The sequence below is a fragment of the Rhodnius prolixus genome, unplaced genomic scaffold (assembly GCF_049639745.1).
Source record: "Rhodnius prolixus isolate KJV_2025 unplaced genomic scaffold, Rpr scaffold_13, whole genome shotgun sequence".
NCBI lineage: Eukaryota > Metazoa > Arthropoda > Insecta > Hemiptera > Reduviidae > Rhodnius > Rhodnius prolixus.
In genome coordinates this window covers 409,091-422,183 of record NW_027411583.1, presented here as the reverse complement: position 1 = coordinate 422,183, position 13,093 = coordinate 409,091, and the positions used below count along the sequence as shown (strand labels likewise).

General features: G+C 32.4%; 1 protein-coding gene across 1 annotated transcript; it reads left to right on the top strand.

Annotated features, from left to right (window-relative positions):
• Nucleotides 1-1,296: 1,296 nt before the first annotated feature.
• On the top strand, nt 1,297-13,075 carry botv (exostosin like glycosyltransferase 3). The gene is made up of 18 exons (XM_074115706.1): nt 1,297-1,459; nt 1,627-1,790; nt 1,876-2,008; nt 2,165-2,316; nt 2,409-2,775; nt 2,868-2,990; nt 4,239-4,379; nt 4,855-5,126; nt 5,300-5,554; nt 6,378-6,494; nt 6,579-6,672; nt 6,772-6,902; nt 6,978-7,103; nt 7,183-7,310; nt 7,416-7,540; nt 8,077-8,225; nt 10,191-10,295; nt 10,366-13,075. Exons 2-18 carry the CDS (start codon nt 1,668-1,670, stop codon nt 10,468-10,470), a joined length of 2,646 nt encoding a protein of 881 aa, XP_073971807.1. The 5' UTR covers nt 1,297-1,459; nt 1,627-1,667; the 3' UTR covers nt 10,471-13,075.
• Nucleotides 13,076-13,093: the final 18 nt, after the last annotated feature.

Sequence of the window (13,093 nt, the reverse complement as noted above, 5' to 3'; positions counted from 1 at the left end):
GTTCAGTCTAACGTTCCTCAGCCATGCTATCCATCAATCAACAGTAAGATTTCAATCTACTGCAATTAGGTACTTTATGCTAATATGAAAATACATTGAAAGAGTTAAGAGATTGGCTCAAAGGTGATTACGTACTTAAATGCACTGCTGTCAAACTTTTATCGAATGACAATATCACTTACTACTTACCAAAAACTTCACTCAGCTCGATACAGAAAATTTAGGTTTTACTATTAATTTGTCTTACCATTACCTCAGGAAGATTTCGCAATCCTTTCCAGAACAATGCATCTCAATCTATCTTTGAGTTTATTCAATATAGCGTTTTACATTTATTTGTTTTTATATGTGTCCAATATTCAATCAAAACCAGCTGTAATTAAAGTAAGCAAAGAAGAATTCCCAAACTAAATTTTGTTTTTTTCAGCTCTTGTAGCATTTATCTTATTGAAAACTAGAATAACTGCAAATGAATTACTGAAACAAAACAGCATTTACAACGAAATAATAAAGATGCTCCAGTTTACCATAATAATAACCAGATCAAAAAAGCCCAAAATCGGCGGTGGTTAAAAAAAAAAAATAATAATAAAAAATATGGCATCAGTAAAAATCATTAAAACATTAGGAAATAATTGGAAATAAATACACACTATACTAATAATATTATAAACTTGGAATTTTTCTGTTGAATTGAACTTTCTTTTCGATAAATTTGAATCATTATGCTTTCAACTTACTTTAATTAAAAGAAATAAAATAAATAAATAATAGTAGGGTTGAAATTATTAAAAAACGATGGACTAATCAATAAAACGTAAATCTGTTATATACTATAGGAACGTGGTTGAAACAAAATCGAACAAAATAGGAAGGTTTTGCACGTGAATTGCAAAATTAATCTGCGATTACAGTACTTCCATTAAAGAGAAGTAAGACAAATTAAACTGCGATTACAATACTTCTTTAAAAAAGAGCAAAAAGAAATTAAACATCAAATACGCACGATTGCAATACTACCTTTTAACAGCTGCAAAAGTAGGATGGCACTTTAAGGAAAGCACTTCTTCCTGCCAAATTTGATCAAAATGGGGAGAAGATTTTGCCTAATAGCAAATCTTTTAGGTGCAGTGCCGGAGCACAGAACTTACCCAACCGAATCGTTATCTAATTCAAATACATACATGAAAGTTTTTGTTCAATTATTCTTTTTATTTAGACAAATATTTGTAATCTATTTTTTATAAAAAAGTATTGCCAAGTATTTAATCATTTAATTTTGCTTTTTCTCTGCAGGTACGGTTAGTTAGAACTAGAAGTACAACTGATCTTAGGAGCAACGGTGTTTCAGCTACACCTTACACAATAGTTCTGGGGAGGTTCTAACATGGTTATGATATGTGTTGTTCTGAAACGTCAAGATGTGTATACACCAGATTTAAAGATAGTGTTGCTCCAAGTATGTCAATTTCTGTCATTGATTTCTTAATTTCTAACAAACATTTGTTTTTCAAAATATTAAACTTAAGATTTTCATTTAATCTTTCTAAAACAGCAAAAAAGTTTACTTTTTATTTTTATGTAATTTGATAAATATTTGTTCAAGTAGTATAACTTCTGTTTTAGACAGTAAGACATGATACTAAGTTCGTCAACTGACTATCCAAATGTTTTTGACCAAGGAACGCGTTTGCCATTGGGTGGCAAATGTAAAACTCTCCAGAATATTAACGCTTGTTACCCTCGCTCTTGTCACAGTGCCATTATTTACACATTATTATATATCAAATGTAAGTTATACATTTTATTTAATTTGTGTAGTAAAGTTATATATGGTTAATTCTTTCAAGGTTTTATTTTTAATATTTTATGAAGGTGGAAAGGGATAGAGAACGTCCACTCTCCGATGTTCATCGTTCAAGAACAAAGTTGGAGGCTTATGAAGACTTCAGCGCATTGAAAGCATCTGATCTCAAAATGAGGATACAAGAAATGCTTAGGATAAAAGGTACTTTTTGTATGAAATAATAATGTCTAAAGTCTATGAGACTTTTTTTAATAGCGGACCTAAAACAAGGAAGTAATGTAAACGTTTTATGCAACGCTAAATTAAAATACTATTTGAAATGCACAATTAAATATATTAGATTTCTTGTATTGATAGGTTCCGTAAGTAATGAACTGAGAGATTTAGAAGCAAAACGACAAAAGTTGCAAAGTGAAGTTGTAACTTTCACTCACAAAATTGAAGTTTTAAAAACTGAATTGAATAGACAACAAACGGAGCTCAATAAACTAAAACTCTCTGTGCAACAGGTACTTTTTATCTTAAAAACTGCTTTCTTAGAAAGTCTTTTGCACTCGTTTATTAGTTTGTATCTTAAATATTAACTTATATTTTTTTTTAGGCACAAGTAGCTCAGAGAGAAGCCGTACAAAGAAATAGCCCAGAACTAGCACCGCCTTTAACTTTGCTATCGGATCGAATTCCGGATGTCTTAGCTCCACCTGAATTTAATATTCAATGCACCATGTCCACGTGCTTGGATCATTCACGCTGCCCATTAACGTCTGGTTTTCCAGTCTATCTTTACGAAACATCTAGAAGTTTCGCTTCAGTTTTCCTCAAAACAGCTGTTTCACAAACAGTGGGTTATAATCCTCACTTCACCAATGACCCCAGCAATGCATGTGTCTACCTTGTCTTGCTTGGTGAAAGTAACCAAGCACCACAGTTGGAGAACCTCAAAGATCTTCCTTACTGGGGTGGAGACGGTAGGTTGTTCCTATCAGTTTTACTCCTAAAATTCAATTTGAACCAAAAATAAATAAATAAAATGATAAATTTTTCTTGATTATAATTTCAGGTCGAAATCATATTTTACTTCATCTTTCAAGAACGGATTTGACCTGTGACTCATGTATAGTTCCATGTCATCACACAGGACGTGCTATCATTGCTCAGTTTGCCCATCCCCACTTTAGACCAGGTACAGACATTTTAATATTTTCCTTCCAGATAGTTAATAATAAATAATAGGATCATTCTCTTAAAAAATATCTGGAAATCTGTTATTAACAAAAGGGAATGAAACGTTTTATGTAGAATTAACACATGACAAATGGACCTGTCTGAATTTATTGCATCGAACTGCATAGTTCAAGCGTTCCAACGTCCACAACCGAATCTACTCTCTATAGACCAAAATCTTCGAACTTGACCTATATATATATTCCTTTCCCATATTGAGGACTTGACTATTCTGATTATAATGACCGCAGTAGTACGGTTTTGGGTCTTTATTTTTTGCGAAAAAGAGCTCAATCTCATCAACTGCCTTCATTGAGACTAAGTTTGAGAAGTTAAACGCGCTGTTTTCACACTTTCAAGGATTTAAAACTGTTTCAGCTTTTAGTTCAAGCGGAATCAAGGTTTCCGTCACCAAGAACGCTTCTTTCCTTTCTTTGCCAATCAATGATTTTTGTTCTCTATGAATGACTCACGATGCAATCAGATACACTGTGCCAGATTGGCATAACAACAGCTGTCAACTCGATGGCATTATAATAGAGACGAATTAAGCTCACTCAAGATCTTCATGTCTTATACACTCTTGTTCCAATCATATGCTCTAGAAAGGCCAGCACAAATCCTGTAGGTATAGAAAAGAACTTGGCCAAATCACTCCCGATCTGACCTGGTCAAAGTATCATCCTGAAAGTGGCTTAAAACCTCCTGTTGAGCATTTTAATTCTCTTATTCATACAAGAGACCTTTAGTCCTCTTTCATCCTAGAAAAACAGTTGCCGCCTCGCTTTTTGTACTTTCTGGTTTATTTCAACGCAGTAAAAGCCCAGCTACAGGCTGTCTTACTAATTGAATTGGTACAAGTTTAACCTAACACTGTTTTCTGCCTTTTGCACATGTTTTTAATCAAGCAATCCAAGTCCTATGAATGTTCAGGCTTGCTAAAGGCTTATTGGGTTACGCCTACTGCATTAGTCATATCTGCACAATCTAATCTGTCTTATCATTGATTATCATCATTATTTATTTATTAATTTTTTATGTTTTTGTGATATTTACTATTCTTAAAATTCTTATTAGTTGCTGGCTAGTTGTGCTAATTTATTGTGGTGCACTAATTCAGTCTTTTTTCTCTATGAAGATGATTGATGGAGAGTTTCATAAGTACCTTTCAATTCCCTCATTATTTTAACTATAATTTTTGTTACAGGATTTGATCTGGTGATAGGTGTTGCCCGCGGGCCTCCAGGTGGAGATGTGTGGTCAGAGGCTTCTTCGATGTTACCAGCACGTAGGAAATATCTTTTCTCTTTTCAAGGCGTTCCTCCAGTTTCCGCCAGCTTATTTAATTGTAAAAACATTTTTATTTACTAATTTATAATAGTTAGCCTTGTTTAAGATAATTTTTGAATGAAGTTAAGTTATCCATTAGAACAAGTTTGCTTCTTTTTAAAGGAACAATTATTTTCTTCTTATAAATGTATTTTAATTTTTAAAAGAGAGTCATGTTTAGAGACTCGCCATAATTTTCATAAAATATAGAGTGAAAGTAGAATTAATAAGAGCTAATTAGGAGGTGTAACTAAAGTCTTTGTGCCTTTGTATCAGTGTATTCTTTAAAGCATTTCCAATTTTGAAAATTTTTACTCCACAAAAAATTAGATATAGATTGAAATATGTATGTGTTTCACTACAGACTTTGTTACTCTCCATATTTCCACCCATATTTCGACTGTCATCTTAGATATACTTGCTTTTAACTAACAATAGTTTATAAACTGTTTTTTTTATGCATTTCCTAAAACACTTACTGTTTTTGCTTTCAGTAACGGTGCTTCGTTCATATCTCTCTGCTACTACAGACGAGATTTTCCTAGACTCTCTGTGTGAACCGGCTACAGGTATAAGACAAAGTACAAATGAATGGGGACTTTGTGGTAAAGAGGACACACGAGCCAAAGTACTCAAACAGAGTACGTTTACATTGATTCCAGCAGTTGGTGCTGCGAATCCAGTAATTGGCGCTAGATTGTATGAAGCGTTAAAAGTGGCATCAATACCTGTACTGATTGGGGACATTGAAATGCCTTATGCAGAGGTATGACCCAGATGGCTAAAATTTTATTCAAAACTTAAGTTACAAAATCAAAGCCCCCTCTCTATAATTATTCGTAAGAGAAAGTAAAATTTCTGATCTTTTATTAAATAATTTAATTCATTTAATACAAGTTTGAATAGTGTAATTGTTTAATTAAAGTGTGTATTGGACAGGTTATCCGATGGAAAGGAGCTACAGTTCAGATAAGTTTTGCCCGCTTACCTGAATTGCATTTTATTTTAAGATCAATTGGGGATACGGATCTGATGACTTTAAAACGACAAGGTAGATTTCTGTGGGAAAGATATTTATCATCTCTGCAAGCAATCATAGACACTACTCTAGCGGTTCTTAGAGATAGAATGTCATTACCACCTCCTCCAATAGTAGATGTTCCAGCTGTCAGTGTGTTCTCGGAAGGTTTTGTGGTAAGTATTTTGTTGTTTTTTCTGTACAATAATGTTCAAAATTAAAGTAACACTACATTTACATAGGCACAGGTTGTATGTAATGAGGTTGTATACACTATTAAATTTAGAAGTTCCTTCTGACTATTCTAAACTGCCTTAATACGGCAAGGCTATTTTAATTAGTCACTACCTTTTTGAGAAAAATGTTAATAAAAAATAAATACTCACTTATCATTATAGAGCACTAATATGTATTGCAATATCGTTGATTTTAACCGCCATTATCGCTAACTTTTAAAAGCTTCTTTTACACTTTCTGGATTTTCGAAATCCGAATCCAGAGTTAAGCGTCTTTTTCCGACGAATACGTCACTTCCTGCTCAACTTCTCGTTTCCTCTCCATGCCATTTAATGATATATACTCCAAAACTTCAAAATTTCTGAGGCTTATTATTCAAGGTGTATTGTTGCTATTCATAAGCTCAACAACATTCAATCAGTTCAACAACCTATGTTGGCATACCTTTGGTGTGTGTCGTCCCCATTCTGTTTTAGAAAATTTCAAATCTGTTGTGCTCAAGAGATTACAAGGTGCTCGACAGTGTTGGTAGCCACAGAAGTACCCTGAGAAGCAAGCTTAGAGAATGCTATGCTTTCACGTTGAAATTATTAACTACGAGTATTTATGTTATCATCCAATGTGCATTTGTGGATTGTTATCATTATTCAAATAAATTATGTCTAAATGAATACCTATTTCTCTTTTTTACATTAATATGTATTAAAAACTTCTTTTTTTTCCCCCGTTTCTTATATAATTATTTAATTATCGAATGTTCAGCCTTTGAAAACAGAACCTGTGGTAGCAGATGCTGAGCCTGAAGAAAGTTTAGGTCCGTTAGAACCGCCTTATCCATCACCTGCATTCAAGAGAAATTATTCTATATTCCTGACACAGGTCAGTTAAATCCATTTAACATCTTTGAACCTACCTATATTATTAGATTATATAATTGCCATTAACTTAATAACTTGTGAACAGGGTTATGAAATGTGGAATACTTGGGGTGATCCGTTCAGACTTTATCCTCAGCTACCTTTTGATCCTGTTTTGCCTTCAGATGCTAAATTCTTAGGTAGTCATTGTGATTAAACTTATTAACAGAGCCTTACTCTTAAATGTCGAAATTAACTTAGTTCTAAATTGTGTAATGTATAATAATTTGCATTCGTAGGTTCGGGAATGGGATTTAGGCCAATCGGGGGCGGAGCTGGAGGTGCAGGTAAAGAGTTTTGCGACAGTCTTGGAGGAAATGTACCTAGGGAACAATTTACAATAGTTATGCTTACCTATGAACGTGAACAGGTGAATATATATTACTATGAAAATAAAATAATATTTTATAAAAAAGTTTTAATTTTATATTATTTATTTATTTAGGTTCTTATGAATTCGTTAAGCAGATTACACGGACTTCCATATTTAAATAAAGTTGTAGTAGTTTGGAATTCTCCAAGACCACCTCTACAAGATCTTCGATGGCCTGATATTGGAGTCCCAGTTCATGTAATGTTTCTTTTTAAGTGTTTTACAACTTTTTTTTTTAATTCATGGTTTTTTCATAATTTATGTTATTAAATTTTAGGTTGTTAAAGCAAGTAGAAATAGTTTAAACAATCGTTTTTTGCCTTATGAAGCCATCGAAACTGAAGCTGTCCTCTCTGTGGATGATGACGCCCATTTGAGACATGATGAAATAATATTTGGCTTCCGGTGAGTACATTTTCTTATTTATTAAATTCATTTTAAATCATTATGAAAATATCTTGTTTAATCTATTCTCAAATATTAGCTATTATAATAATTTCATTATTTTAGAGTCTGGAGAGAACAACGAGACAGAGTTGTTGGCTTTCCTGGCCGATATCACGCACTTGATCTTAATTACGGTGGATGGCTGTATAACTCTAATTATTCTTGTGAACTTTCTATGGTTTTAACAGGTATTTATATGGCAAATCTTTCTAACCTGCATTTATATTAAATACTGTTATACTTGGTGTAACGTAAAGTCAGCCTTTTATTATACTTTCCTTGTAACTTTTTGTTGAACTTTCTCTTACTCTACTATTGTAAGTGGAAGAGAAAGTATTGTAATCGTGCAGATTTTGACTTTTCGCCTGAAATATCCGTATTGAGGTACGCTGAATCCGAAAAAGTTCTCTCTCTTTTTTTTTCTTCTCGGTCTAGTAACCCTGGACCTGTGTAAGTTTCCTATGTAATTTACCGAGCTGCAGCTGAACAAACATACCAATTAAACGATTTCATAACCAATCAAAATCTATGGAAGTAATGAATCTTTGAAATGCTCTTATTAAAACTTTGTCGAGTTGTTTGTTTGGCGGCCATTCGATATCCTTGGCGGTTGCTACTTGTATCAGTGGTGTATCTTGAGTAAGAGAACGTGTGAGTGTTTACACCATTTTTTTTTTTTTTTAAATTAAAATTAAGATCAATTTATCAAATTTTTGCATTACAGGTGCTGCTTTTATCCACAAACATTACACATATCTATACACGTATTGGTTACCTCAAGCAATTAGGGATAAAGTTGATGAATATATGAATTGTGAAGATATAGCAATGAATTTTCTTGTTTCCCACATTACGAGAAAACCTCCAGTAAAGGTATGTTATTTTAATTTTCACTATAATAGCATTTAAACTGTTCATAGTAACACTGTATGCAGTCAATGATTTCTAATGATAGATCATTGTTTGGAGGCCGGCAGTCAAGGGGCAGACGTTAACCCTTAATTACGCCTTAATTAAAAAAAAAAGTATCTTCTGTTGAATAAATTAATAAATTTGGCTTAAAAAGTTACACGTATTTCGTCCTACCTATTTTCACCAACATTAAAGAGTTTTGTTAGGAAGTCAGGCCTGTTTTTTAGTCAGTAAGTAGATGTATAGATATTTTCTTTGGGTTCAATTTAAATCAATTCTCTTAGGCAAGATTTGATAAGTTCTAACATTGGTTACCTAACTGCAGGATATTATTTTGGATTGATCCAAATACAAAATTGCAGATGCCAAAAACAAAAAAAAATCAATGACGACTTCAAATAAACAATGGGTTTTGGAAAACGATGTTTTAGTTATGTTTAGCTAATAACACTGATTTTAACCATGAATAATTGTTATAAATATAAAAAATATCAGTTAGAAACACTCTTGTTATCTCGCCAAATTTTACAAAAATAAAATAAAAATCCTTCATAAAAATCGGCATAAGGCTAGTTCAAAGTCTGATTGGAAAATTGGCATTGCAATGATGGAAATAACTTTCCCAGCAATTCGAAATTGGCTTCCTTCTAGATTCAATTTTTTTTTTTTTTTTTTAAATCTTTTATTGTAACTTACCACTGCAACAGTTGTTGCAACAAGCAAATATGGTGAAAGAGAAAAGAAATAACGGGAAATCATGATTGGAGAAGGCACCCAGTGGTGCCACTCCAGTAACGTGCTCAGCTACACTGCTCTCATGATGAGAGAAGATCACGAGGCCATCTTCTCTTCAATCTCCTTAGAGGATTACCTGGTAATGTGGAGGAAGATAGGTGTTCTATGAGAGAGTTAGGATGAGCTGCTGTAGAGGAATGAAATTTGAAGAAACGAGTGTTAGCAAGATCTGTAAGGAAAAGAATTTTGAGTTCATTATGGATAGTGAGGTTAGATACATAGAACGGAGCGTTAAGAAGTTTTCGAAGTATTTTTGACTGTAATGCCTCGAGGCGTAGTGAGTTGGAACGCTTAGTCGATCCCCATACTTCGATGCCGTATGACCAAATGGGTCGCAGTAACATTAGATATAAGAGTCTTTTGTTATCTAGGTTAAGTTTCGATCGTTTGTCAAGTAGTCTGGCGAGAAGTTTGTAGCGCTGGTTAGTTTCTTGTTTTTTCAGTCTAGTATGGGGATTCCATGTCAACCGTTTGTCTAGGTGCAGTCCAAGGTAGCGTACTTTGTCCACAGTTGGTATAGGAGTTTGGTCCAAGATGACAGGAGGTAGGATTTTCCGTCTGAGAGTAAATACTATAAACTTAGACTTCGTAACGTTGGTTTTGATTCTCCATTTGAAAAGCCAGTCCTGTAGGTGGTTGATGTGTGTTTGTAGAGTTCGTGTAGCGATAAGAGGATCGGAATGTGGAGATAAGATAGCAGTATCGTCAGCAAAAGTGGAGAGGATAGTATTAGGATGTTGAGGTATGTCTGCTGTATACAAGGAGTAAAGAATAGGACCTAGGACACTGCCCTGAGGAACACCAGCTCGAGCTAGACGGATATCAGAGTCTGCTACTCCACAGTTGACTCTGAAATATCGATCTTTTAAGTAAGATTTGAGGATGAGGTAGTAAGTATGAGGAAGAATCTCCCTCAGCTTAAACAGTAGTCCCTCGTGCCACACCCTGTCGAACGCCTGAGCGACGTCAAGGAAAACACTCGGGCAATACTTCTTTCGCTCGAGGGAGGTAGCAATAGTGTCTACAACGCGAAGCACCTGGTGAGAATTTTCTGAACTGAATAATCCAAATGATCAAAAAATCTGTTGCGACAGCCTATGAGAATTTATTATAAATGTAGCTCCTGTTTAGGTTACCTCAAGATGGACATTTCGATGTCCTGGCTGCCCAGTATCACTCTCTGAAGATGACACCCATTTCCAAGAAAGGCATAAATGTATTAATTTCTTCTCACAGGTAAATTATATCAATTATTTACTTATATTAAGTTAGTGCTGGATATTAGTGCGAATATAAATGTTTTTAGGTTTTTGGCTACACACCGTTACTCAACACACAGTTTAGAGCCGATTCTATTTTATTTAAAACCAGAATACCTCATGATAAACAGAAATGCTTTAAATTTATTTAAAAGGTAATAATTTAAAAATAGGACTGGAAGAAGCGTGAAGTGCTTTAGTTTTCTGGCACTTTTTTACATTGTCCCATTCTTTCTGTGACCCTCACTGCATTCTGTAAAAATGATTGGCCCACGGTAAGTCCTATCATACATCACTTTGCTTTAGTTATATTGTTTTCTTTATGTGGGAAAAATGTTTCAACGAAATGTGAAAGTTTAAGATTACTCAATTTTTTTATATATTTTTTTACAAAGAGATTTGGTGTAAAAAATAATTTAAATGTAGATACAGTGATATTTCAGTTTCATTTCGATTCTTTCAGCTGGCAAGAGTAACAAATACAATTTCTTAAATTTAATGGTTAGGAATTCATAAAAGTACTTTAAAATTAATTGTCCTGAGACATACTTACCATTTTTGTATGTGAATCTAAAACTGTGTACAGATTTTTTTATGTTAATAATCTCATCTCAAGAAGTTTGATTACAACAGTCAACACGCAACTGTGGACTAGCGTTCAGAAGAACAAATAACTAGAGAATAATAATGAATATAATTCTATTTAACTCATGAGTTACTAAATTTTCATTTTTTTGCATGTCATTATTTCTCAATGAATCATTGTTAATATATTTTGTAATAACTACTCTTTTACTTTCACTTTGAGAGATATTGTTATGCCAAATCAGTGCGAATACATCAAGAATCATAATTTGTTTTCGATTTTCTTAATTAGAGCCTATTGTTCTATAAAAATGTATTTGAAAAGATTAGCTTGAGCCTTCGAAATTATTATATTTATTTAATATTATTATAATATAGTCGAATAATTGAAATGTATGCAATATTTTGTTGCAGTATTATCAGTTGCTTCACAGCATTCTGAACGATTATTTTGACTTTTTGTCGATCACTTTAATCTGTATCACTGTTCAATATCCATTGACAATTTATCAGTTTTATCGATTGATGTTAATTGTTCTATAATCCGCATCGAGATTTTTGCTGCTACACTCAATGATATAAAATTGAGGGAACCGTAGCTGTTACGTGCAGTTGAAAATAATTCAAGGGATTTTTTTTTTCTTTTAAGGACACTTTTTTAGATAACATCATACAGTAATTCAAATTTTATTTAAGTTAATTGATTTATTGCTGGCTGGAAGACTCATGAAAATTACTTGAAACTAATCTATATCTCGTATTTTTGAGTTAATTTATTATGTTTTTAAATCGATGTTTACAAATATAATAAGTTCTTATGTTGATGGTTCTTCAGACGTTAGTGAGTTATTTATGTAAATTAGTTATTTAATGACAAAATTGGGAGTATTGATTCATCCGATGTCAAAAGAAAATTTTGTTGATAGTTAAGTATTTTATTGTGTCCTAGTCATAGTTAGAATATTTATTTATGCATTTTTATTGGTATCATCTAAACATTAACAATTTTATTTTTAAAAGCTGTTGCTAATTCCATTGATTTCAAGTTATTTATTGTAAAAACATGGTTGTATTTTTTTAAATTATTTTTTTATGGTTACAAAACCTAGCAACGGAAGATTGTGGTTGTTTTCAAATTTGTAATTTAGTTTTATTTCCTTTTCTTTTTTTTCTAATTCTACTCCAATAGAAATAGCGACTCTGTTTCAAATTCAATAAAAAATTGACTAAAATACTCTTTCCAAAATTTCGCTAATACTGATTCTAAATAAGCCTAAGGAGCAAAATTATTTCACTGTCATAAGTAATCATAGTTTTCACTCCTTTAAAAAAGAACACAAATTCCCTAAAAACTTTGTCTTTATCTCGCTTATTGCCGACTAGGAATGCTTTTATTTTTAATGTATGATATCTCCAAACAGACCATAATAATTCTACTGTTTATTAATTGAATCCATTATAATAACCACCGTACGTTAAATCCTAATGTTCGATACTATTTTAATTATCTCAGCATCTGTTCTTCGTCTGAATGATATTTCCACCAAGTTATTTAAACGTTTTTACCTCTCATATACCCAGATAGATTTTTAAATTTTCCTCTTGATCCCTATCCAATTAGCATTGTTTTTGTTTTGATTGCGTTAATAGCTACATATTCTTTTTCTTCAGTTCTTCTTCTAGTTGTAATTATAATCTTTTTGCACAATTTATGTACATGAGTAAATAAGAATTCATTAAACAATAAGCAGGTCTATATTTTTGTACGCGCCATTTAATTTTGTTAAAATTATTTAAAACCAGAGAGCTATTAATTTGAATAGGTTATATTTAGTTAAATAAATAAATTCATTCCACTAAGTGAATACTTAAACATAAAGTGCATCTGTTTGAGAAATATTTCTTAGTAAGTGCATTAACACTACGATTACAATTATAAGCAATGAATCAAAAAGAAATAATTCCTTATATGAATTAAACTTTATGTAAATAAACTCAAGGAAATGTAAATATAGGTTTTCAAAATAGATACATATATTACTCACTCGTTTAAGTTACATGGTGCAATACTAAATATTTCTAAATAAATTGAAACGAGTTCTGTACGAAATAAACTAAAAATATTTTATGTTTGTATTTTACTAAGTGCCATAATAAAGTTTTAAAAAAGAAGTGTTGTGTTTGCAGAAT

What these genes read in the sequence shown, in the direction of transcription:
- botv (XM_074115706.1), top strand. Translation starts at nt 1,668, where the DNA reads ATGTTTTTGACCAAGGAACGCGTTTGCCATTGGGTGGCAAATGTAAAA. An exon ending in CACATTATTATATATCAAAT is followed by an intron (nt 1,791 to 1,875) that starts GTAAGTTATACA and finishes TATTTTATGAAG; the next exon opens with GTGGAAAGGGATAGAGAACG. An exon ending in CGAGAAAACCTCCAGTAAAG is followed by an intron (nt 8,226 to 10,190) that starts GTATGTTATTTT and finishes GCTCCTGTTTAG; the next exon opens with GTTACCTCAAGATGGACATT.